At 38.3% G+C, this 24,722-nt stretch overlaps 1 protein-coding gene across 3 annotated transcripts in view; it reads left to right on the forward strand.

Moving 5' to 3' along the window:
- The window catches only part of Tab2 (TGF-beta activated kinase 1 (MAP3K7) binding protein 2), a 56,836-nt gene that overhangs the window by 18,926 nt on the left and 13,188 nt on the right, over positions 1–24,722 (forward strand). The window contains exons 2-4 of one of the 3 annotated variants that reach the window (XM_041680115.1): positions 3,529–3,669; positions 15,508–15,696; positions 20,786–22,286. In XM_041680115.1, the coding sequence (XP_041536049.1) occupies positions 15,595–15,696; positions 20,786–22,286 (1,603 nt within the window). In that variant the 5' untranslated portion in view covers positions 3,529–3,669; positions 15,508–15,594. Of the gene's footprint in view, positions 1–3,528; positions 3,670–12,840; positions 12,985–15,507; positions 15,697–20,785; positions 22,287–24,722 lie in introns of those variants that run through there. The other 2 variants (XM_041680117.1, XM_041680116.1) reach the window with 2 other exon arrangements.

Genomic DNA, 24,722 nt, shown 5'->3' on the forward strand with positions numbered 1-24,722 from the left:
CATGAGTATTTTACGCATTCAAAACCACTCTGAGGGAATCTGTAACTTCCTTGAGACAACGAAAGGGCCCATGACCTCTGATAGTAGACCCAAACTGGAGAAGGGATAGGAATAGGTTTTAGTGGGAGTGGCAAGCAGGACAGGAGCCTAGTGAATATGGTTTCTTATTCATGTCTTTTCAGTTGTGGTTTCTTCCATGATTCTTGCCTTCTTCCTACTAGATAGACTAGGGTGTAGAGGGCAAAACCTGTGTCAGCAATTTGGATAACTAGCTTTGTGGATTAATATTTGCTAAATAGCTTTAAGACTTAACTGGCAGCTTTGGTGTATGAACGTGACAGTGTGTTTAAGATGATGAAGACTCCACACATGTTCACAAGTTAAGGGGAGATACTGAAAAGCGAGATGGGGGAGCGGGGGAGCTTCCTCAAGGGAAGTATGAAGGAATAGGGTCTGGTCTCACATAAGATGCAAATGATGAGAGACATTCCCTTACAAAGAGTAACAGACCTTAGAGATTTTAAATTCTTTTTTGAATTTATAATTCTTTTAAAACTTTTAGCTTCAGGTAACTATTTCAGAACATAAAGAAGAAAAGGTGAACTTTGAGTTCTTTTTTACAAAGCCAAGCATACAAGGATAGTAAAATAGATTTAAAAACTGCAGACCGTCTTAGGAAAGTTGATGGAAAAATGCTTATAATGAACTTATCAAATGGACTCCAGCATTATATCACTGGAATAATACTGTAGATTAATTCACATTAATGGTAAGCATGGGTGTGGATATCTTGAGGGATGCCATAAGGTGGAATAGGAGAATTTCAGCATTTATTTTGACAAGAGTTCTTAGTAAAACAAGAATAGAGAGATATTCCTAAATTTTCACATCTCAGACCAGAAATCACCATTTTGTTACTAGAAATGGTAAGATGCTAGAATTCTCATTTTCTTTCGTCTTTAGTAAAAAGCTAAATAACTAGTAAAAAGTCACGAATCAAAGCCTGTTGGGATGTTACTTATAATTGCACAGGAGGCTGAGGCAGACTAACACATTTCAGGCCAGCCTGGCTATGTAATGAGACTGCCTCAAACCTCCCTGCTGTCCTCCTTAGCCCAGCGTTACTGTTACATAACATTGTCATGGAAGTACTGAGTAAATACAGTTAGACCAGAAAAATAAAATAAAATTGGGTATTATTTACTACTATTAACATTATATATATGGAAATAAGCAAAGGAAATAACTGAAATGTTACTACTAGTAATGAGATTTCAATGTGATAGCTAGTTATGAAATTAAAAATACATAATGTTGCTGAGAGGTGGTGGCACTCTGGAGGCCTTGAGGCAAGTTGGTCGCTGTGAGTCTAGGGCCAATCTGGTCTACAAAGTGAGTTCTAGAACAGCCAGAACTGTCCCACAAAGAAACCCTGTCTCAAAAAAACAAACAAACAATACTGATTCGTTTACAGAATTTTCCTTGGTAGTCTTTAAAGTGAAAGCCCTCCATGAGAGTTAGTGACAGAGACTATACAAATAGAATTTTATCTCTCCATTTTGAGTGGTATATTTTCATTTTAAGTTTTTAAACTATTTTGAAAGAAAGTTGTAATGAATACATTTTGAGTAACTGTATGTTTTTTTTTTCCTTAAATTCCTTGTGGCTTGTGACACTTTATACTTGGTAAATGGCAGAGAAGTTGTAATCTGATCTTCAAGCCATATTTGGTAAATAATAATTTTCTGTGGAGCCCGCTGTTCTATCAGTAAGAGGGAAATTATTGCCCATATGTAGTAGAAGGCTTTTCTTTGCCTTAACTGCAAAAAGACCAAGTTATGTCATGGACTAATTACTTTCCTGGGGTTTTGGTGATGGTGGTTTTGGTATTTAAGCTCAATATCCCAGAGGTACGTTTAACAAGACTGTTGTTGTACCTATATTCTACTTTACTGGGAGAGAAATTTTTGTTCTTGTTTACTACAGACTATCTTTGTATCCTAAATGTAAATTTTTACATCTCTGAGAATTGAACTGTCTTCTAGTTATTCTGAAAACAGTGTCAATCGATTACTTCTCTTAGAATGTGATGCAGTTTAATTACACATAAAGCTTATTAAACATGCCTGTTACTTTAGCACTTGTGAAAATAAGCTTAAGTATACCTATGTATTCAGAGCATACATAAAGCAAACAGGAAAAGAATGTGTTTCATCCTTTAGTAATGCAGAAGGATGTGTTGGAAACCTGATATGCAGCAGACTTTAGGTGCTTATGTCCACAGTGAAGTTGCATGGCAGCCCAGTGAAATGAGCAACTCTCTGCAGTTTGATAAAAAAGGGACTTAGGGTGGAAGCCATATTGAAGTGAGATTTGAACCAAGGTTCCTATCTTCCAGGATTCTTTTCTCTACAGCATGCCATCACAAAACATGAAAAGCTTACACACGCACACCCGCCACCACCAAAGTTACTTTGACTGTGTTTTTGCTGTGTTGGTATGCACAGAAATGCACAGAGTTTACTTGTTAGTAGTATTTATCCATCCTGTTTCGTCTGTGTCCCATCACAGTCCTCGTGTTTGATAGAACAGAGATTTCAGTTTACTACTGTGGGGTTCATTTTTAGAGGAATTCCTAAAGGTGCCAGCCTACTGAAAATCAAGTATAAGGATGTCATTTGAGGTTTCTGGAAAGCTAATTAGTACATTGTCTACCACTGGCCTCCCATTTCTCTAACTTTGTAGTTGCCAGTTCGTTTTTGTTTTAATATTGGCCTAAGAATTTATTTTAATGAATGAATCTATTTTGGTAGTGGGAAAATAATTTCCAGTGGGTTAGAAAGCACATCTTATAAATTGTTCTTTGCCACCTTCTTTAGGCATTACCATTATTTTTGAGCCAGATGGGGTGGCGCATGCCTTTAATTCCAGCACTCCGGAGGCAGAGGCAGGTGTAGCTAGCTCTGCATTCGAGGCCAGGCCAGCCTGGTCTACTGAGCGAATTCCAGGACAGCTAGGGCTGTTAGAGAGAAACCCTATGGAACTTGGAATTGAGTTTGTTGCCTGAATCTATCTAAAACATTCCTAGGAAGCCTCTGCAGCATCTCTGACCAAGGAAATAAAGAGAGCAGTTAAAAGATGACAGCGAGGGAGGAGTAAAATAACCTGAGAGTGAAGGGTTTCTAGTTCCAGTTTTATCGCTCAAAATGGGTATTGCTGCTCCTGTGTTACAGTTGCACTGACCTCTGGCAGGCAGGCTTCTATCCAGAATCGTGGGAGATTTCCCAAAGGTTACTTTTCACTTCCTGGAAGTGAACTAACTGGGCAGGTGAAGAGTATGTCTCTCTGAAGTAGTTTCTCCTTTGTGTTTCGGGAACCTTGTCCTGCTTGAGAAAGGCTTCAGGAAAACAGCCAAACACCTCCCCCATCCCACCCCTGTGCGCGCTTTCGGATCTCAGAGTGTTGTCTACTCACATTCCTTATTCTGCCTACCTCTAGTTTTACTGTAGTTTTTCTTCTGCTTTCAAGGCTCCAGACCGAGTTCCTGGACCTGCCCTGGAAAAGAAGTATCCAGTAGAGATGAGCTCACTGCAGTTACTTAATTAAACATTTGTAAGCTGCAAATGAGCCAACCAAGGACAGCTACAGTTTGAATTTTTCTATTTCCAGGTATGCGAAAGTTGGGGCACTCAAGCATAGACTGTGTGATCTGTAACAACACACAGTTCACAACTTAACAGTTCTCTGGCTTTAAAACCGAGTGACACAGTAACCGCCCTAACATCTAGTAACACGTGGCTAGCATCGACTTGTAGCTTAACTTTTGCCTGAGTAGTTCTAGTTTAATTTGTTTGCTAATTGTGACAAACTAATGTAAAAACATTTTAAGAGAAATAATGCTGAAGTACTATGTAGTCAAGCCCTGCAGATGTGCAGAATGGTGCTCTGGTCTCCACTGAAAGTGACCATTGACAGCACCATCCTGCTCTAAGGTCACGTGTGTGGCAAGCAATTTTGGAAATTACATGAATGAAGCAGGTTTTCCTTTCCAGTGTCCTTAACTGTTATAACTGATACATTTATGAAAGTTAGCACATTCTCCAGTCACTGGAAAGATAGGCTTTGTTTACAGATTAGACCAAATACTGTATTTACATGGTATTTACCAAAATTTAATTGTATTTCAATGTAATATTTCATATATATGCAAATATATATACATACACACATATATTACTTGATTGCTTGAAAGGAATCAAATGGGAAAGTGAAAAATGATGATTGTCCCAGAGTATAACTAAAAAGGTGAAAATAGAGGTTTCCTTGTGCATTAGATTCTAATCAGGAAAAGCATTAGGGAGTCAAGTCAGTTGGGTTTGAGACTTTTAAGGGCTTTAATTAATTTCACCTGTTTATAGAGATTTGAAACAGTATTTATAAAACATTTACTTAATGAGTATATAGCCGTGCATATCTTTTGATTTTTAACTTCATCTAAGCCAAAGATAATCCAAAATTGAAGAAGGGGATTTTGTATCCCAGCTGTGGGTAACCAGTGATCCTAGTGCTCCAGCATGTATTTGACTCCTTCTTCTCCAGTGTTAATGCATAGTGAGTTACTATAGGAGATTATAGAACTGGTATTGACAGAACCGTGGCTCAGTGATGTTGAATTACAACTATAGCAGCTATATGAATGTCATTACCCTATTAAGTCAACTAAAGGGGAAATTAAGGAAGGAAATGTTCATAAGTACCAAGTCTTGCCATTTTCAGAGATGTTATTAATAACAGTGAAATTTTCTCTGCTGTTGAATACGCATTGTGTATAAGACACTGCCATGGTACAGTAGAGATAGAAATAAATGACCATTGCTTTCAGTGAGCTTACAGACAGATAAAGTGGGCTCTCCACTATCTCCAATACTGTACCAACCATGGATCAGAAATTTGTTAGGACTGTATAAGTTGCCTATGTGCTTTACCATATAGAGGTTGTTGAAGAATATTATTCCCTAAACAATAGACTGACAAATATTTGCCTGGGGTTTACATTGTATTTGGGTATTAGAAGTAATCTAGGGTGTGTGTAGGTCATATACAAAAACATGTTCCTTTTTTGTAAGATATTTAAGCATCTGCTCATTCCAGTATCTTAGAGGGACGGGAGGGGGCGAGTCTTGAACTAATCTTCCTTGGATATTGAGGAAGAAATTATAATATAAAATATCAGAATAGAGATATAAACCACATGCTTGGTAGTGCCCTAGAGAATCGCCTTTGTGAAGAAGGCTTTCTGCTGAGCATTGGAAGATTAGATTTTAGCAAGAATATTTCTTAGTACAGATGTTCTAAAAACTGTAAGTAGTAGTTCAGTGTACTTAGAGAATAGTTGAGATCTGGTGAGAAACAGAGCTACATTATACATGTTTCAACTTGCAGTGCAAAGAGTTTGGACTTGATTTAATAGGCAGTGGAAAGTCTTCGTTGAAGACTTCTTAGAGCTGCATAAAAGTCGGTGAGTGCTTTGGAAAGGCTGGAGTAGAGTGTTATTAATGTTGAAGATTGTGCAGTAGTGAGCCTTTGTCCACCTTTGCATATGATAGTTTTCTATAAGGGAGTTGTATACAACTTAACAAAAGGGATGGGTCGTAGTTTTTCACCAAAGGCTGTCTTAAGGTGAACTGTTTACTCGAACCCTGAAACTCAGTAAGTTGTACTCATCTACTTATTAGTTTAATTGGTTAAAAGAAAGGTAAAGAGTAATAAAGAGTTCCCCCAGTGAAAACTGCTGAAGCTTTGTTCAGAGACCTGAGGTGGCCAGCTGGTACTATGGCCATTTGGAGACTTCATTAAGATCACATTCGTAGCCGGGCGGTGGTGGCGCACGCCTTTAATCCCAGCACTTGGGAGGCAGAGGCAGGCAGATCTCTGTGAGTTCGAGACCAGCCTGGTCTACAGAGCTAGTTCCAGGACAGGCTCCAAAACCACAGAGAAACCCTGTCTCGAAAAAAAAACCAAAAAAAAAAAAAAAGATCACATTTGTATATTTTAGGAAGTTTCTATTGCACTAGGTTTCCATACCACTCCACAAATGCCCTCGTTCTAGCTGCCTGTCCTCAAGTTCCTTGCCCTCCCTACCTGATCCTCCCATTCCAGCCCCATGTCCCCTGCCCCCAGTCCACTCAAAATCTGTTTCCCCCTTCCCAGGGAGATCCATGTCATTTTCACCCACTGCCTCCCACCCCACCCCTGTCCCTTCCTCTATACCTAACCTCTCTGGATCTACAGATTGTAAATCGATTACAATTTACTTAATAGCTAATATCCACTTATAAGCAAATATATACCATATTTATCTTTCAGGATCTGGGTTACCTCAGTATGATTTTTTTTCTAGTTCACCGATTTGCCTGTAAATTTCATGATTTCATTTTTTTTAACAGATAGATAACACTCCATTGTATAAACATACCACATTTTCTTTATCTATTTTTGTGTTGAGGGACATCTAGGTTGTTTCCAGTTTCTGGCTATTGTGAATAGAGCATCAGTAATCATTGTTGAGCAATTGTCCTTGTGGCAGGGTGAATCGTCTTTTGGCTATATGCCCAAGAGTGAAGGGAAAAAAAAAGAAGAGGAGGAGGAGAAAAGAAACGAACCTAGGCAACTGGGTATGGTGTCCTATCCTGTAATCAGAACCGTTGGAGACTGAGACAGTAGGGTCATGAGTTTGATGATGCCAACCTGGGCTACATGGAGAAACTCTTTATCTTCCAAAATGAAAGCAAGCAAGAAAGATTATAGAATTGAAACCATATCTTTTAAAATTACCTTCAAAACCTTTTTTATGTATTTATTTTTTAAATCTCTTTAGTGGATATATTTTGGACTTATATATTGAAGGCTTTATAATATGTGTGGGTTCTGTGTCTTGATATTTTCCATCAGTTTCTTATATATAGTAATTTGGATGTCTTACTCCACTAAGAAAAAGACTGATGATTTTCCTTAATGTGGCTATGAAAAATTACTTTCTCCTTGAAAGTAATTGTTGTTTGGGGTGAAGGGGAGGAGAATTAAGATGGCTCTGTAGTTAAAGGCAGGCTCTTGTCACCAAACCTGATGACAGGAGTTTGATCACAGAGATCCAAACAGTATAAGGAGCAGCCCAACTCCCAAAAGTCAACCTCTGACAGTAATGTGTTAATAAATATTTAACTGTATTATCATAGTTTTCATGTATCAGGTTAATTCATTTCTTACAAATGTTTATGGTTAGAAGACCAAAACATGAGTTTTCCCAAATATTCTGGTTTTATTTTCTCCTCTTTTTATCATAAATAAGAATTCGTTAACATGCTTTAGTCCTTGTTTTCTTTTAGATGATACTTATGAACCGTATAGATTATCTGAAAAATTGCAGTGAAAGGAAGCACTGGAAAATAACTTTGTTTCAATACTTAAATGCTAAAGAATAGGAAAAATAATAAGATACGAAGTGGAAAATACACACAAGGTAGTCAATTATATAATATGTTTGTCTCAGATTTCTTGCACTTTTCTTAATCCATAGAAAATGGCAGCGTCCACCACAAAACCACAGAACACCAATTGCCAAGTGTGGCTGACTTGCACATTCCTTTAAGAAAAACTTGTAACTTAACTACTGAGGCATAAGAAATAGTCAGCATTTATATCCTTAAGGCAGTGCATTAAATGAAGAAATTGGAAAGGTTTTTTTCCCTTTTTTTTCCTTTCTCCATCCCACCCCCTCCCCAGCCTCATTTTTTAAGATTAGGTTTCTCTAAGTAGCCCTGACTATCTTGGAACTTGCTCTGTAAATCAGGCTGCCCTCGAACTCAGATCTGCCTGTCTCTCGCTTTCCAAGTGATAAGATTATATAGGAAGTTTGTTTTTAAAACAGAGAGGGCATGAGTCATTCTGCACGACTATTGGTGTCTATTCTTTTTCTTTGGAAAGTTAATTCTGGGCTTGTAAAGTTGTCCAGTTTTTGGTAATACTTAATTTCTCTCTTCAAGTTATTAAATATATTGGGTTAGGCCATAATAGCTAACTTAAAATAATTAGCATTTGGATGACTGGTTTGGTGTATTGTTGTCTTAACAGTTAATTGATTTTACAATGTGACTCCATGCAAATTCTGTGATAAAGTTAATGCTGAAGATTGTTTATAATCTTTTCTTATGTTTTTTTTTTGTTGTTGTTGTTGTTGTTGCTTAATTTTTTTTTCTTTGAGACAGGGTCTCTTTACATAGCTCTGGTTGTCCTAGAACTCAATACACAGACCAGGCTGGCCTCCAGCTCACAGAGATCTGCCTGCCTCTTTCTCCCAAGGACTAGGATTAAAGGCGTGTCTGTCAATTATTTTTATATTAAGTGGTGATAATATTTGAATTTCAGATTTTTAGTTGAATAGCTATAATTTTATTTCTTTAATAGAAAAATATTGACAGATATTTTGATATTATGTTCCTAAAATTGTAACATTATACTTGAAGAAATAAAATTCCAATATTTGTTAGAAAAATAATGTTGATAACCCAGACATGGTGGTTCACCCCTTTAATCCTAGCACTTGGGAGGCAGAACCAGATGAAGTGAATTGGAAGCCAGCCCGGTCTATATAGAGAGTTCCAGGCGAGACAGAGTGATGTAGTGAGGCCTGTCTAGATGAGAAGAGGAAAAAGAAGAATGTTGACTTTTTTAGGCTGATTAATGACATTTGTAAATTCTTTAAAAATGCATCAAATATCAGTTGTTACCTATCTGGCCTATACTATTGCAACAATGTAAAAAATATTTGAATAGAGTCTGTGCTTAGATAATATGATTCTGTCTTAAATTGGAAATCTTCATTGAGATGAAAAGATTTTATAACTTCCTTTAACTTTAAAAGCTGGTAACATCATCTAGCTATTCCGGCTGCACATGAGTCTTTTTTATGGTTAAAGACATTATTTATTTCAGAATAACTCACTGAAGCCTGCTAATGTCAGCCAGTCCACAGAAGCAGCATGGAACTGCTGACAGGGAGAGAGCAGCTTTCTGCCTTTCTTTGGACACCTGGAGGTTACTGTTTCAACAGCTGGTAAAGTCAGAGGAGTTTTGACAAGTATCTAGTTCTGTTAACTTTTGATGCTCGTGTTCCTAAAAATCACTATGAATTATAAAAGTATCCCTCCCTAAAACAGCACAGAATGATAGGGGGAAGTGAGAGTAGAGATACAGCTCTCAGAAACTTTAGTCATAAACATTTTTAAAAGCTAAGAACCTTTTTTAAAGATAGTACAGTTTTATTCATGTTAAAGTCAAGAAATGTGTATAAATATTACAATAAATAATTATACTTTATCTCGAACAAGATCTGAAATTTGCCTGTGGAAGTGAGCTTTATGAAATAGTGAATTTTGAAACCAAAGAAAACTCTTGACACAGGATGTGACTGGTGTAGTTAATAACACACAGAGGCAAAAGCTGGTAAATGTTAGGGCTGTGTTTTTGTGTTCTTGTGTGCAGCTTTTCTCAGCCAGAGGTTGTTTGAGTTTTTTTAACCTTGTGCTTCTCCCAAATGAAATTGTAGAAAAACACACTTAATGTTCAAATAATTGTCTAATAAGTCAATTATGTTAGAACAGATTTATCACTTCAAAATAGATGTTACAACCAAGCTGATTTCTAGCTGAAGGGAAGGGAAACATTGAACTTGAAAGATTAGGTACTGTTTTAGTAGCCTTCAAAATTGGGTGTAGCACAATCTTTAGAGATTTACTGCAAAGTGTGTGTGTGTGTGTGTGTAAGTGCAGTGCCCAAAGAGGTGTCACATCCTCTTGAGCTAGAGTTACAGGTTGTTATAAAATGGACTTGGGTCCTCTGAGTTAGCAGTACATATTCTTAAACAATAGCCATCTCTACATCCCCTCTATATACTTTAAAGTATTTCATATAGAGCAGTTAATATGATAGTGTCACTACTATGAAACAGTGAAACTGATGTTTTTATGTATACAGTGTTGTTAGCAATTGGGGATTGGTTCTAAATGGAATTGGATTGTGGGTAGCACAAGCCCACTGTGATTTTTCTGACCTCTTAAATCCACTCCTTTCATCCAGTAGCTTCCCAGGACTCTGTCCATGTCAGCATTTCGTGCTTTATAGAAAGTCATCCCAGAGTCAATTTTAGAATATAATCTCCTCACCTTCTTACTCATAAACTGAGGGAGAATCCTAATGTGATTGAGAAGTGAGATTTGTGTATTTCTTTATATTATTGTTTTGTATTCAACAGAAATATGTTTTTCTTTTTAAAATAATTAAAATTGTTCCAATTAAACTCATTGTTATGTAAGAATAGAACAAAGATAAACCCTGCACTTGGAAATTTGAGGCAGGTGGATCCTGAGTTCAAAGTCAGGCTGGGAATATATAGCAAAATCTTGTCTCAAAATGATATATGTATATTTTTATGTAATAATATTAAAACTGTACTGTAGGTGTATCTCAGGGTCTCTAAGAGAAACCACCCTACAGATGAAGTTTTCCTTCTGTCGTAACAACTCCACACCCATGTGCCCTCTTCCTAGCCCCCTTCTTTCTTCAACTACCCTTTCTCCCTTTCTTACTCTTCTCACACATCATCATCCCAGAATCCACCTACTATTTGGTCTTCCTTCATCTCTATCATTATTTACATAGCTGTCCTTTAAGACCCAACTCCCTCAGTTGAGATCTGTTTAAATACACATAGCATAGTTTATACTACTCCAGCACCTGGACACAGGCTTTTGAATAGTGATGGGGTCTTCATTTAGCCATCTCTGTTTCTAACATACACTAACTTGTTCCATGAACACTGAAAAGGAACTCTTTGAAAATTAAGTCAGCTTCAATATTCTGCAGCCAGGGTAGCATGAAACCCTGTTTACTAAAAGTTTGGTCCTTTCTACTTTAATAATATAATTAATGTACACCGTGTAATCTTGGAACTCTTGCTTTTTATTCCATTGTGTTAAAAAGAAAATTGTAGTATCACTGTCTCATTGATACTTTCCTGTGTGTTTTTGCTGTCATTGTCATCTTAACATGAATTACCCGTTTGATTCTCATGACAGTTGAATGACGTCTTATAGAGGAGGAAACTGAAGGATTGAAAAAGAGGAAATCTCAGGAATCCTCAGATTTCTACTTAGCAACTGCTATGTGTCAAATATGTGTTCAAGTATACATTATTACTTCATTTAGTTTGAGATAAGATGGTGTTGGTTGCTTCCATTTTTAACTATTAACATTTTTCTTTTTATTTCTTTACCCCTTTTAACTAAAAAAAGAATCCTCTAGAAACAAACATGGCTATTGTTTCTTGTACTCTTAGGAAAGTTTGTTCTTGTCACAGCTGATACTTGTCATGTTTGAATTATGTGAATCTCTTAAGAAGCTTATAGAAGGTACCTTACCAGTTTCTTTTATTTTAAAAGATGACTTTGGGAGCTCAGTAGATGGCTCAGTGTGAGTTCAGTACTCAGAACACATGTAAACATGCTAGGCATGGTGGTGTGTCTTAGAATTCCAGCAATGGGGAAGCAGACAGATGGCTCCTGTGGCTTACTGGCCAGCCATTCTAGTTTAATGGGTAAGTTCCACGCTAATGAAGACTCTTTTAATTGCCATATCTATAGGACAGTATTTTCCTCAGGTGTTTGTACGTAAGATATTTACCAATATATGGCAGGATGCTCCAATGATTGGGATATTTGGCGTTTTCTTTACCGCCTGTAGTTTACACTGCATCTTAAAGCACTAAAGAAACCATTAACTATATCGATATATCAAACATATTGCCACCAAAAAACTTACTTTCTGTATAACAGTAACATTCCTTGAAATGTACTTAAATGGTAATAACAAAATGAGTGACACAGTCTTCAAATAGATAACTTAAAATTGGAATTGTTAAATTTGTTCTTGTTTCTTATAAACTTGATCATAGTACCTTTCGATGTCTTAAGAATTCTGTGTGCTTATTTCCTGCTAACCAGAGACCATAGTAGCTCTTTACAGCACTGCAGTTCTCTGTGTGCTTAGTGTGGCTTTATTAGAAACAGGCATCCGGCTGTGTTGTATTTAGCACCTGAAGGTCCATCACAAATATGGTTTACCTTTGATATCAGTTAAAGAAACTTCAGAAAAGATATGTTGTAGCTGCTATGAACTGGGTAGCAGTAGCATCTTACCTTAGGAAGTAGTCTCTATTTGCTGTGAGAGGTAATCTTCCAGAAGAAGGTTATTAGAATGTATCTTGTTTTTCTATACTGAAATTCAGTGAATGCCATTAGTTTGGGTTTTCTTTATAGTTTAATTTTTCTACAAGGGCTTTAAAATGGTTACCTGGTTATTTATTCGCTTGTTTAAGGCAAGAAGATTTTGAGTTTCAGGGTAGGCTAGGGCTGCATAGTGAGTTCAGCACCAGCCTGGGTCTCAAAAACTAAAACAAAGAACATTATATTATTTAATTATTTATCTGCTGGCCTCCACTATTACTAGTAAGTCAGTAGTCAGATGGACGTGGTAACTTAACTCCTGTAATACCAGAACTCAGAATGCTGAGGCAAGAGGATTGCACCAAGTTCAGACCACCTTGGGCTAGAGAGTGAGCCTTGTCTATAAACATACTGTTCCTCTGGCTATAGGTGTCATTTCTTGGGTGTGTTCCATGGTTTATAGCAGTTAAACATATTGGGCCTCTGTATGATTTTCCTTTTAGTCACAATTCCATCACGTTTATTTTTTTGTCTTTATCCCCAGCTGATGTACCCTGTGTTTTGGTCTCTAGCCATAAGTACATGAAAGCTTTTGTTACTAGCTGCTGGACCCTGAGGAGCTGGATGTCCCACTCCTACTTGTCACTCACCGTCTTCCAGATTGCTTTAGCTTCAAGTTCACTGGCTTCTTTCCTACTGTAGATAAGTATGTCCAGTGAGGTTTTTGTTTCAAGATGTTCTAGTTCTTAAACAGAAAATTATTATATGCAAATTTCATATATATGAATACATAAATATAATTCTGTTTATTTCCTGAGAAGTCCAAGTATATTTGCCCCTACATTCATGAGTGTAGTTAAGTAGCTACTTTTAAGTTCATTTTGCTAATTCCAGTAGCCAAGTTTGGGGCTTATTCTCCTTTGGTTGCCTTTTTCTTGAATATGGATTGGGTTTTCCTGTTTGATTTTAATTGTTTGGGATGTGATTAAAGACAGAAATGACAAGTAGAAAGTCTGGATTCTTTTGTGTTTCCCCAATGGATAAGCATGTTGTTGTGAAGACAGTTAACGTGACTGAACCCAAACCCTGGAATCTCAGATGGGTTATTTGAACTTGATCCTGTCTCTCATGTGTGGAGTCCAGAGATCTAACTAGTGGGCAGAGTGTACGCAATTGGGCTTCTGACTTGTGGTCCTCGTTTTTCATGAACCTCTCTGTCCTACTGGGGAGTGTAGTTGTGCATTTGAGTAATGTTTCTCATTTGATGTGGGAAGGTCATGTTTCTATCTGTTGCTTTCATTGGTCAATTAAAGAAAACTGCTTGACCCTGATAGGGCAGAGTTTAGATAGGCGGGGTAAACAGAACAGAATGCTGGGAGGAAGAGGAAGTGAGGTAAGACGCCTCAGACAGACGCCATGCTCCCCTCTCCCGGGCAGACGCGATGAAGCTCCCACCCAGGATGGAAGTAGGCTAGAATCTTCTCGGTAAGCGCACCTTGGGGTGCTACACACATTATTAGAAATGGGCTAGTCCAGGTGCAAGAGTTAGCCGAGAAGAGGCTAGATATAATGGGCCAAGCAGTGATTAAAAGAATACAGTTTGTGTGTTGTTATCTCGGGTAAAGCTAGCCAGTGGCAGGAGCTGGGTGGCGGAATGCAACCCGCAGCTCCCACTACACTCATTATCTAGAAAAGCAAGTCAGTAGTAACATGACTGCACACTTTAATAATGGAATAAATTAGAATTTGTTTTCATTCATCTTTTTAATTAATGAAGGTGTTTCTCATTTGCATATTTATTTGCCCATTTCTAATGTTGTGTGTAAATTATTTTTTCTACGTCTAAATTATTTGAAATGTTTTAGAAACTAATGTGAAAGAAGCTTCACAATAAAATTTCCATCCAACAAATGTTGCCTGCTGTGTGAGCCTAGAGTGAGCTAATCTCAGGAATACGATGGTGAACTTCAGAGTTCTTGTCCTCAAGAGGTCACTTATAAATGTGACAATGGAAAAAGTAGTGTGCAGATGGGATTTTTTTTTTTTCTTTAACATAGGCAGAGTGGTCAGGAACTGTCTTTTAAGTGAGTGGCATTTGATGAGTGACTTTCAGGAAGTAAAAAAGAGCCTTCAAATAGCTGAGATAGAAAATGTCAGAAGCAAGAACCTTAAAGGAAAAACATGGTTGACTTCTTTGAAAAGATACCAGAAGCCCATTAGCAACTGAGGAAAAGGAATGTGGTAGGAAGTGAAATTAAAGGGTTAACAAGAGGCTTTGTGGTGTGCCGTTGTTTGAGCTATAGGAATAAGGTGGATACTTCCTGTATTTTTCACAAAGGCTGCGAACAGGGAAAGACCATTGGTGTGAAAGGCATGGATATTGAATCATAGAATGGAGGCGGAGAAGAGACCAATAGGAGACTTTTGCAGTAATAACTAAGGTGGATTAAGGTAGCTCAGACAGAAGCCGTACAGGTGAGAAAAAATTGTCAAATAAAAATAGTTTTGCAGTTAAAGACAGCCAAGCTTAGTGGTAGATAACCATGGAACAAGAGGAAGAACACCTATGTGTGTGATACAGTGGAAAACTGAAGTAGAAAAGACTTATTTTGCATAGTGGAGTTGATTGTGCATTTAAGAACTGAGTATAAAGCAAGATACAGACTGGAGTATCAAGTTTTAGAGAAAAAAAAAACATAGTCTTCTATGGAGCCACATTTTCAGAATTTTTGTTTGTTTTTTTGGTTTTTCGAGACCAGATTTCTCTAGCTTTGGAGCCTGTCCTGGAACTAGCTTTTGTAGACCAGGCTGGCCGCGAACTCACAGAGATCCACCTGCTTCTGCCTCCCGAGTGCTGGGATTAAAGGTGTGCATTTCAGATTTTTAAGGGTTTTAAGTAAACAAGGTTTTGTGCCCAAGGCTCTTCTGTGGTTCTGGCTTCTCCTTAGAATGAGAAAAGACATCCTCGCCGCAGCTTCTTCATCTAAGGCACTGGACACTGCCGCTGTAGAGCCTGTGGACAGAGAGGAAGTAGAGATCATTCCAGAGTTTGCTATTAGAAATGGTAGTTTGTATAGCTATGTGGAAATCATTAAGCCTAAATAATCCTTTCATGGTCTATATTGTTAGGCACTAAGGCACAGACCCTTTCATACTGTAATTATAAAGTCACAGCAGTATTCATTCTAAAATGAGTTCTCATTTGAAAAAAATTTTTTTTCTTTTACAGAAAATGCTTGGCCAGAAGAGATGAGTACTAATTCCACTCAGGCCTAGAATTGCCTATTAAGACAGGTCCTGAGCAGGTGACACACGAATGGCCCAAGGAAGCCACCAAATTGATTTTCAGGTTTTACATGACCTGCGACAAAAATTCCCTGAAGTGCCTGAAGTTGTTGTATCCAGGTGCATGTTACAGGTTAGTGTTCAATGATTTCTAGATTTATTGATAAAAAATTACTAACTATAAATTATTAAGCTGATTTTTTTTATATATATCAGGAAAACTCTTTGTCATTACTGTGCTGTAATGAAAAGAAATGATCTTTGGTGTCTCATAGTAATGTGGCCTGTGGCAAAATGGGGCTCTCAGTACCTACCTCTGATGTAGACATTGTCTGTGGTGTAGATAAGAGAGCCAGATGTGTGCTTATATGCTGTCATCTCGCTCTTGTTTCCTCAGTCTTGTGAGATTTTTAAGATCCCAGATTGTTGTGTAAGAATGAGGAAAAAAATCATTAAGGAGTCAAAAAACCTTGTTCTTCTATTGATTTGGTACTTAAAGCATTTGTCACCCCTGTTTGTGTGTCCGTTTCTTATCTCTGCCATGAGGGATTTGTATGAACAGTGCATAGTTCCCAATTGTAAAGAAAAAGGTGTTTTATATTTCTGAGTTTACTTTAGATGTTTTCCAATTAATCTCTTCAATTTCTACATTGTTATTAGTATACAAAAATTCTAGAAATCCTAATTCTAAATATTACTGAATATTTAGTAATGGTTCCAGTGGGCCATTTATTTAACCTGGAAATTTTTTCTAATAAAGGTATTCTGGGATCCTTCATATATATTTACAAATTTGACAAGTTATTTTTAAAATTTGATCAGTATGAAAATTTTTAGCAAGTCTGTATTTTATAGTGACTATATATGCTTTGTCCACACCCTTATCTTTTATCTGTACTTTTAATTGGTCTTGTATGCCTTTAGCCTTAACTTAGTTTGGGTTTCACCAATCTAGCTTACTTTCTAGATGAAGATATTGCTGTTTCTTGGCCTTTTAGCTAAGATCAAGTATAAATATAGATTGCTGTATATTTCCTTAAATTTTTCCATGTTCTTCAGGATGAATGTTGGGTGTCTTGACTGAAGTACACTAGTCTGTGGTCTGGAATCCCAGCTTACTGATGTCTTACCTTATACTTTACACTGTTATTATCTCGGGTACATGGGATTCTTCAGACTTACTTAGTTAAGTGTGTGTTTTGGAGTCTTAAAACAAGCAGACTTGAGTTCAGGTTTTGATGGTTACCAACAATAGCATCTTTCACCCTTATTTTTAACCTCATTTCTTTGCTGTTCAGTGAGAATAACAATCGCCACAGAGAAGTATAACCCAGGTAAATTCACTAGTAGGATATATGTATGACTTACTACTAAAAAGAGAAACAGTAGTGAAAGTTCCCCCATTATAAATATTTAGTGAATGAATCAGTAGTTCATATTTGTCAATATAGAATGTAATGGGGAAAAGAAAGTGTCTTAGTTAGGTCTGTTGCTGTGGTGAAGACCAAGACCAAAAGTAACTTGAGGAGGAAAGGATTTAATTTCATCTTACACTTCCAGGTCATAGTCCATCACTGGGGGAACTCATAACTCTAGGCAGGAACTAGAAGCCATGAAGAGGAGTGTTGCTAACTGACTTGTTCAGTCGCTTTCTTAAGCACCTTAAGTACCTACCTGCCCAGGGCTGGTACCAACTTCAGTCATTAATCAAGAAATGCCCAATGGACTTGTCTATAGGCCCATCTGATAGATGCAGTTCCTCAGTGGATATATCCCCCCTCCAGATATGTCTAGGTTTGTGTCAGGTTGACAAAACCAAACTGCATAAAGAGTAACAAGGTAGAAGTCAAAGTTTTAAGAAGGTGGGGAAAGATTTAGGTAGCGAGGGATAAACCTTCCCTTAGAAACCAAGACTAGCTTCAAATAAAGTAGAAGGAAAATAAAGCTATACTACGGGTGCTCTGAGAGCCATTGAAAAGCAATAGGAAAATAATGTTGGTTAACAAACTTCATGACTTTATGCTGGAAGAACCGTCCAGAATACTTCACTTGCTCATAGCACAGTGCCCTCCATCCCCAGTTTTTTGTTTTGTTTGTTTTTCTTGAGATGAGGTTTCTCTGTGGAGTCTACCTGGCCTCCACTTGCCTCTGCCTCCTGAGTGCTGTGATTAAATGCATGAGCCACCACTGCCTGGTGCTCAGTAATGTTTTAAAATCTAGCCGGGCGGTGGTGGCGCACACCTTTAATCCCAGCACTCGGGAGGCAGAGGCAGGCAGATCTCTGTGAGTTCGAGGCCAGCCTGGTCTACAAGAGCTAGTTCCAGGACAGGAACCAAAAGCTACGGAGAAACCCTGTCTCGAAAAATCAAAAAAAAAAGAAACAATAAAAATCTATTAGCTGGGAATGAAACATAAAGTCCTTTATAGAACTGCTTAAGGTATTTTCAAAAGATAAAAAATACCTCTAATGTATACTTCAGTGTAATATTGATGTATTGAGAAAACAAACCAAGCATTCCGGAGGCAGAGCACTGGGGGATAAATCAACCATTTTTCACTTCTTGTTTGTTCATTTCTTGTTCAAATGGTGTAGACTATCCTTTTTTCCTTCCTTCCTCCTTCTTCCTTCCTTTCTTGTTTTTTCTGTTTTACATCCCAGCGCAGTTTTCTCTCCTCCCAGCCCCTCCTCCACACCCTCCCCTCTGTTTCCACCCCCCCCCCCCCATCCACTCCTGTTTCTGTTCTGGAAAGGGCAGGTCTTCCATAGATATCAACAGAACATGGCACATGAAGTTGCAGGAAGACTAAGCACCTCAGGGACTGTTGTTTCTTAACGAGAGTTCTGGGGTGATTTTTATCAGACTGGAGACATTTTAACGCCATTGCTTTTTCTCTGACTCCTAATCCTCCAGTTCTCTGAAGTTTTCCTCTGGTGTTGAGTTGTGTTGTTTGGTCTCTTGTTACTCGTTAGCAGATGTTTATTATTGCCCATCTTCTGATTGGCCCCTTGCCAAAAGAGTATTCGTCCCCTTGCTTCTTAAGTATGAACAGAATTGTCATCCCAAAGTATTCTTTTGTTTGTTTCTTTGTTTGTTTTCTTTTTTTTTTTTTTTTTTTTTTTTTGGTTTTTCGAGACAGGGTCTCTCTGTGGCTTTGGAGCCTGTCCTGGAACTAGCTCTGTAGACCAGGCTGGTTTCGAACTCACAGAGTCTTTGTTTTCGAGACAGTGTTTCTCTGTGTAGCTTTGGCGCCTGTCCTGGAACTTGCTCTGAAGACCAGGCTGGCCTCAAAGTCATAGAGATCTGCCTGTCTGCCTCCTTAGTGCTGAGATTAAAGGCGTGCACTACCACTGCCGGGTCCCAAAATACTCTTGTCTTTACTTCTCTGTTGTCTCTGTTCAGTAGCCTTCCCACTTAATAAAGACCAAACTGTAGTGTTGTTTATTTTTTTAATCCTCCACTACTTAATCCCAGTCTTCATGTGTTTCACGAAGTTCCCAAATGTGAGCCTTCACTTTAGTGACGTGGCTCAGCTAATTGTCAGTTATGCCATTCTATTCACATAGAACTCGGGGCGAAGGGTTGTCTGTTTTCTACTCATTTAAATTTTATGTGCCCTGTGGATCATCATGCTATACCTACCTCGTTAATCTAGTCTCGTGTGTGTGTGTGTTAATGTGTCTCTCCATGTGTCTTTGACCATGTGTATACATGTGCACATGTATAGGCTGAGAGAAGCCTCGAGTATTGTTTCTCTGGAGCTTTCTATGCTGTTTTTTGAGAAAGGGTCACTGTAATTGTTCTAATGTGCATGTGTTTAGGGCTGAACACGTAGAATTGGGGGGCTCATCTCTGGAGAAAACTGGTTCTCCCTCTCAGCAGCCATCTAGTGCCTATAGCTCCTCCTCTAGGGGTGGCCTTAAGGAGTTTTCCCTGTCCACATTGGCGTGTTGTTTGATATCCCATGTCTTATTTAGGTAGCCATATTGTTTTGATTTCATGGGTGTAGCTTCCCTGTCATGTCCAGAAGACACTCACAGCAGGCATCCTGGTCCTCTGGCTCTTACAGTCTTATCATCCATCCCCTCTCTATGGTGTAGGGGCTGTATTGTAGATGTACCGATTGGTGCTGGGCACCTCAGATTGTTCTATGCACCACTTATAGATTTCTGTAATGGCCTCTGTCTGTTGCAAAAAGAAACTGCTTTGATAAGGGGTGAGACCTCTCCCTCTTTGTGGCTTTTAGTATAAATATTTAGAATTTAGCTGGGGTATTATAAACCTAGCTAACTGTCCTTGGCTAGAGAGATTGTAGACCCTAGAGAACTGACTACTGCCATTTTCCAAAACTGTCTACCTGATTGAGTGACTTGTTCTTTGACGGGTGAAAAGCTTTCTTTTCTTTGTCATTAAGTCTTCCACGGGCTCAAAGATTAGTGTGTGTGTGTGTGTGTGTGTGTGTGTGTGTGTGTGTGTGTGTGTGTGTTTGGTATTTAGTAAGCATATGTGGATGATTTATGACTAATGATGTAGCACTTTATTTTAAAACAAATGTTTTTGGGTTTTGCTTTTTTGTTTTGTTCTCTGGAATGGGTTTTTGTGGTGCTCTGTTGAAGACAGAGACATGAACTTGTTCTTTAGGTAGCTGCCATGTGCTTGCATGTCATTTGTAGATACATGTTTTATAAAAGAGGAAGCATAGTGGAATTGATGACTTGGTACTAACTTTAAATTTTTTTTAAAACTTTTAAGCACTAAAAATTCACTTGCTAAATGATTTTTAGTTTAAAAGAATTTGTGTAACGATTGACTATATAAATACTTATTTTTCTAAGTAGTTTGAGGAACTTTGTATTTTATCATTTCACTTTAAAAAGAAATTTAATTATACCATATTATATTCTTAAGTTGATTATGTTGTTCAGCATAAAAATTGTATTTTTAATTAGGCTGTACTTATACTGTATTTGGATGGGTTTATTTTACTAAGTAGCTTCTAAGACAATGGTTTTTATTTATCGATTGCTGCCCAGTTTTTCCATTATACTAATAGTAAGAATTAATAGTTCATATCCATAAAGTAGTTTTCAAATCAGAAGATTTAAGTCTCTTACAATTGTATTACAAATTCACGTGTTAATTGTATAGTATTTCTGTGGTAATGATAGTCTTTGTGTTCACTTCTGGTGACTAAGAGTGACCTGTTTTTATTTTGCCCTGTAGAATAATAACAACCTGGATGCCTGCTGTGCTGTTCTCTCCCAGGAGAGTACAAGGTATCTTTATGGTGAAGGAGACCTGAATTTTTCAGATGAGTCTGGAATTTCTGGTCTGCGCAATCACATGACTTCTCTGAACTTGGACTTGCAATCACAGAATGTTTACCACCATGGAAGAGAAGGAAGTCGAGTGAATGGAAGCAGGACTCTAACACACAGTGTTAGTGATGGGCAGCTTCAAGGTGGGCAGTCCAATAGCGAACTGTTTCAGCAGGAGCCACAGACAGCACCAGCTCAAGTGCCTCAAGGCTTTAATGTTTTTGGAATGCCCAGTACATCTGGTGCTTCAAATTCAACACCACATCTTGGATTTCACCTAGGCAGCAAAGGGACATCAAACCTCTCTCAACAAACTCCCAGGTTTAATCCTATTATGGTAACTTTAGCCCCAAACATACAGACTGGTCGTAGTACTCCTACGTCTTTGCACATACATGGTGTACCTCCGCCTGTACTTAACAGTCCACAGGGAAATTCTATCTATATTAGGCCTTATATTACAACTCCTAGTGGTACAGCTCGGCAGACACAACAGCATTCTGGCTGGGTATCTCAGTTTAATCCCATAAACCCTCAGCAAGCCTATCAACCTTCGCAGCCTGGTCCTTGGACTACTTATCCTACGTCCAGTCCTTTGCCACATACCTCAACCCAACAGCCAAATCAGCAGGGCCATCAGACCTCTCATGTCTACATGCCTATCAGTTCTCCAACTACTCCACAACCGCCAACAATTCATTCGTCTGGTAGCTCACAGTCTTCTGCCCATAGCCAATATAACATTCAGAATATCTCAACAGGACCTCGAAAAAACCAGATCGAAATCAAACTTGAGCCCCCACAAAGAAACAGTTCTTCAAAATTACGTTCTTCTGGACCTCGAACTGCCAGCACTTCCTCGTTGGTCAACAGCCAGACCTTAAATAGAAATCAACCCACTGTTTACATAGCTGCCAGTCCTCCAAGTACTGATGAGATGATCTCCCGTAGTCAACCTAAGGTCTATATTTCAGCCAATGCCACCACAGGAGATGAGCAGGGCATGCGGAATCAACCTACACTCTTCATATCCACAAACCCTGGGGCATCTGCAGCCTCCAGGAGTATGGCTGGGCAAGTGAGCATGGGTCCTGCCTTCATCCATCACCACCCTCCCAAAAGCCGAGTAATAGGCAGTAACTCTGCAACATCTCCTCGAGTGGTGGTCACTCAACCCAACACAAAATATACTTTCAAAATTACCGTTTCTCCCAATAAACCCCCTGCAGTTTCCCCAGGGGTGGTGTCCCCTACCTTTGAACTTACAAATCTTCTAAATCATCCTGACCATTATGTAGAAACTGAGAATATTCAGCACCTCACGGACCCTTTATTAGCACATGTGGATAGAATAAGTGAAGCCCGGAAATTGAGTATGGGATCTGATGATGCTGCCTACACGCAAGGTAATGCTAATGTTAAAGAAGATAATGTTCCATGCTACATTTATTGTCCATGTGGTTTCCCAAAAGAAATGGGCATCAGTGTGCCTTCTGTTCTGTTTTGTAGTACTTGCCATGCTAAACTAAGTGCTCTTCCAATGGGACTGTCTCCCTGACCCAACTTCCATCTTTAAATGTCCCAAATAATATTATTTTAATATTTGAACATATTCATATAAATTTTAATTTCAATTTTATGATCATATAATCTGGAGTGAAGTTTTGTAGTTATTAGCTCTTCAGAATATCAACTTAGGCTTGTTTGTCTTAAAATACTTTTTAAAGATTATTTGTTTTTTATATATGAATAGTGTTTTGCCTGTGTGTGTAGCACGTGCTTACCTGGTGCCCAAAGAGGTCTGTAGAGGGCATCAGATCTCTGTAACTGGAGTTAAGGATGCTTGTAAGTTACCACTTGGGTGCTGGGAACTGAACCCAGGTCCATTGCAAGAACAAGAAGTGCTCTTACCCATTGAGCCATCTCTCTAGCCCCTCATCCTGTTCTGATACACTGACTTTATGACTAAGTTTCTTAGAGGAGTCTGACTCTTCCATCTCATTGTGTTTTCTAATTCCATAATCATCTACAGAGATGTCAAAACATCAGGTACCCAGGACCCGGTTAGCATCTTGGTATAGTGAGTCAATACATATGTATATTTTAGATGATTCTGTTTACACTAGAAATTATTTTAAAACAGATAGCTCCCAATACCTGTGATTAACTGAAGCTGTTTTTCTTTGCTTTCAGTACTGTCTGAGTTTCTGTAGATTACTAACTTTTCCACCAACACTAAATTATTCTTCAGTCAGTCCTGGAGAATGGCAGACTAGTATTTGCTGATTCTTAAATGTAGAGCAAAATTTCTATGAAGATAAGATACAATAATGGATTTTTTTTAACAAAGTAGATATTCATTCTTATTAGGCTGGACATCATAAATATTAAAGTTATTTGTATTTAACTTAAGTAAGAAAGCAAAACTGTTCCTTAAATGCACTGTCTCCATATTTTTTCTTCCCATTCTCTAGAGACATTTGTATTCAAATTTACTGAATCTGAAAACAGCTTCTGGCCTTCCCTCCAGCCTATTTCTTCCCTTAGGCAGTTACTGGCAACTTAATTTTCTAAAACACTCTTGATTCCTTTATAATACATCTTATTTGGCTGAAAATCCTATCAGGTTATCCTTCCAAGTCTATCCAGAATTTTGTCCTCCCGCCCACGTGGTCTCTTTTCTCATCTAATCACCACTCGAATGAGTGCAGTAGCTCACCCGCTGTCACCTGTGCCTCCTTGTGGCCCCCATGCAGCTCAGCAGCCAGAGGGGTGCTGTTCAGAACTGCATCGGGTCCTGTCACTGTGCAAGTGACAGCTGTGGAGTAAGTCTCTTCACATGCCTGCCATCCCTGCTCACCTACCTTTTGACTTTTATTTTTAATGTTTTTTTACATTTATTTAGAGAATGAGTACGTGTGTTTGTGTGTGTTTATGTTCACGCATTCATGCATGTAACATGGTATGAATGTATATGCTTCAGCATTTGAGTGGAGCTCAGAGGACACACTCGAAGTTGTTTTTCTCCTTCTACCTTTATGTGGCTTAGGGGCTCAGTCTCAGGTCACCAAGTTATCATGTCAAGTGGTTTCCCCACGGAGCCACCCTGCTGGCCATGCTTTTTCCTTTCAGTACTACCTTGCTTGCTTGACCCAGCCCTGCTGGCCTCCGTAGGCTCCATAAACATGGAAGAAAGGCATCCCTTGGGCCTTTGTAGATGCTGTTCCCACTGTTCAGATGTTCCTGGGGATATCACTGAGTTGTAAGCTATATTCTTCTTCCCTCCTGATTGAAACCAGAGAGAGAGCAGCTTCTGGAAAGCAGAGACACCTCCTGGTCCTCTCCCCATAGTGGCATACTCTTAGTAGGGATGGCCACTCAGATAGATGGAGAGAATAAACACTTCGGTTATTTAGACCAGTTTTCATGATGAAAGAAAAAATACATATTGTATGTGTTAGAAAAGCCAGGCTCAGCAGAGTTGCACAGCTGCCAAAATGACTTACCGATATTTCTTCTCCAGAAACATCTCTAAGAGAGTTTAGATGGCAAACTGCTTTTGTTGTTTACAAACACACATACATAAGTTGTTCTTTTAATAATACTTTAGTGTCTTGTCTCTGGTTATACTTGTGATTCTATTTTCCTATTAATATTAACAGAAGTTTTGATTTTGTTAAGCAATAGCCTTGACTTTGAACCTAAAATAGAAATCCAAGCTAAAAAAAAAAATTGGGAATTAAAAATAAGTTTATTGATTTTTATGTTTCTCATTCCTTGTCATTTTTCACCAGTGTTTCATTATAAATCATAGCACTTCTATTTGAGACTTAATAAAATTC

Source organism: Microtus oregoni, unplaced genomic scaffold (assembly GCF_018167655.1).
Source record: "Microtus oregoni isolate MIOR12 unplaced genomic scaffold, Mior012 000033F_ref0000390, whole genome shotgun sequence".
NCBI lineage: Eukaryota > Metazoa > Chordata > Mammalia > Rodentia > Cricetidae > Microtus > Microtus oregoni.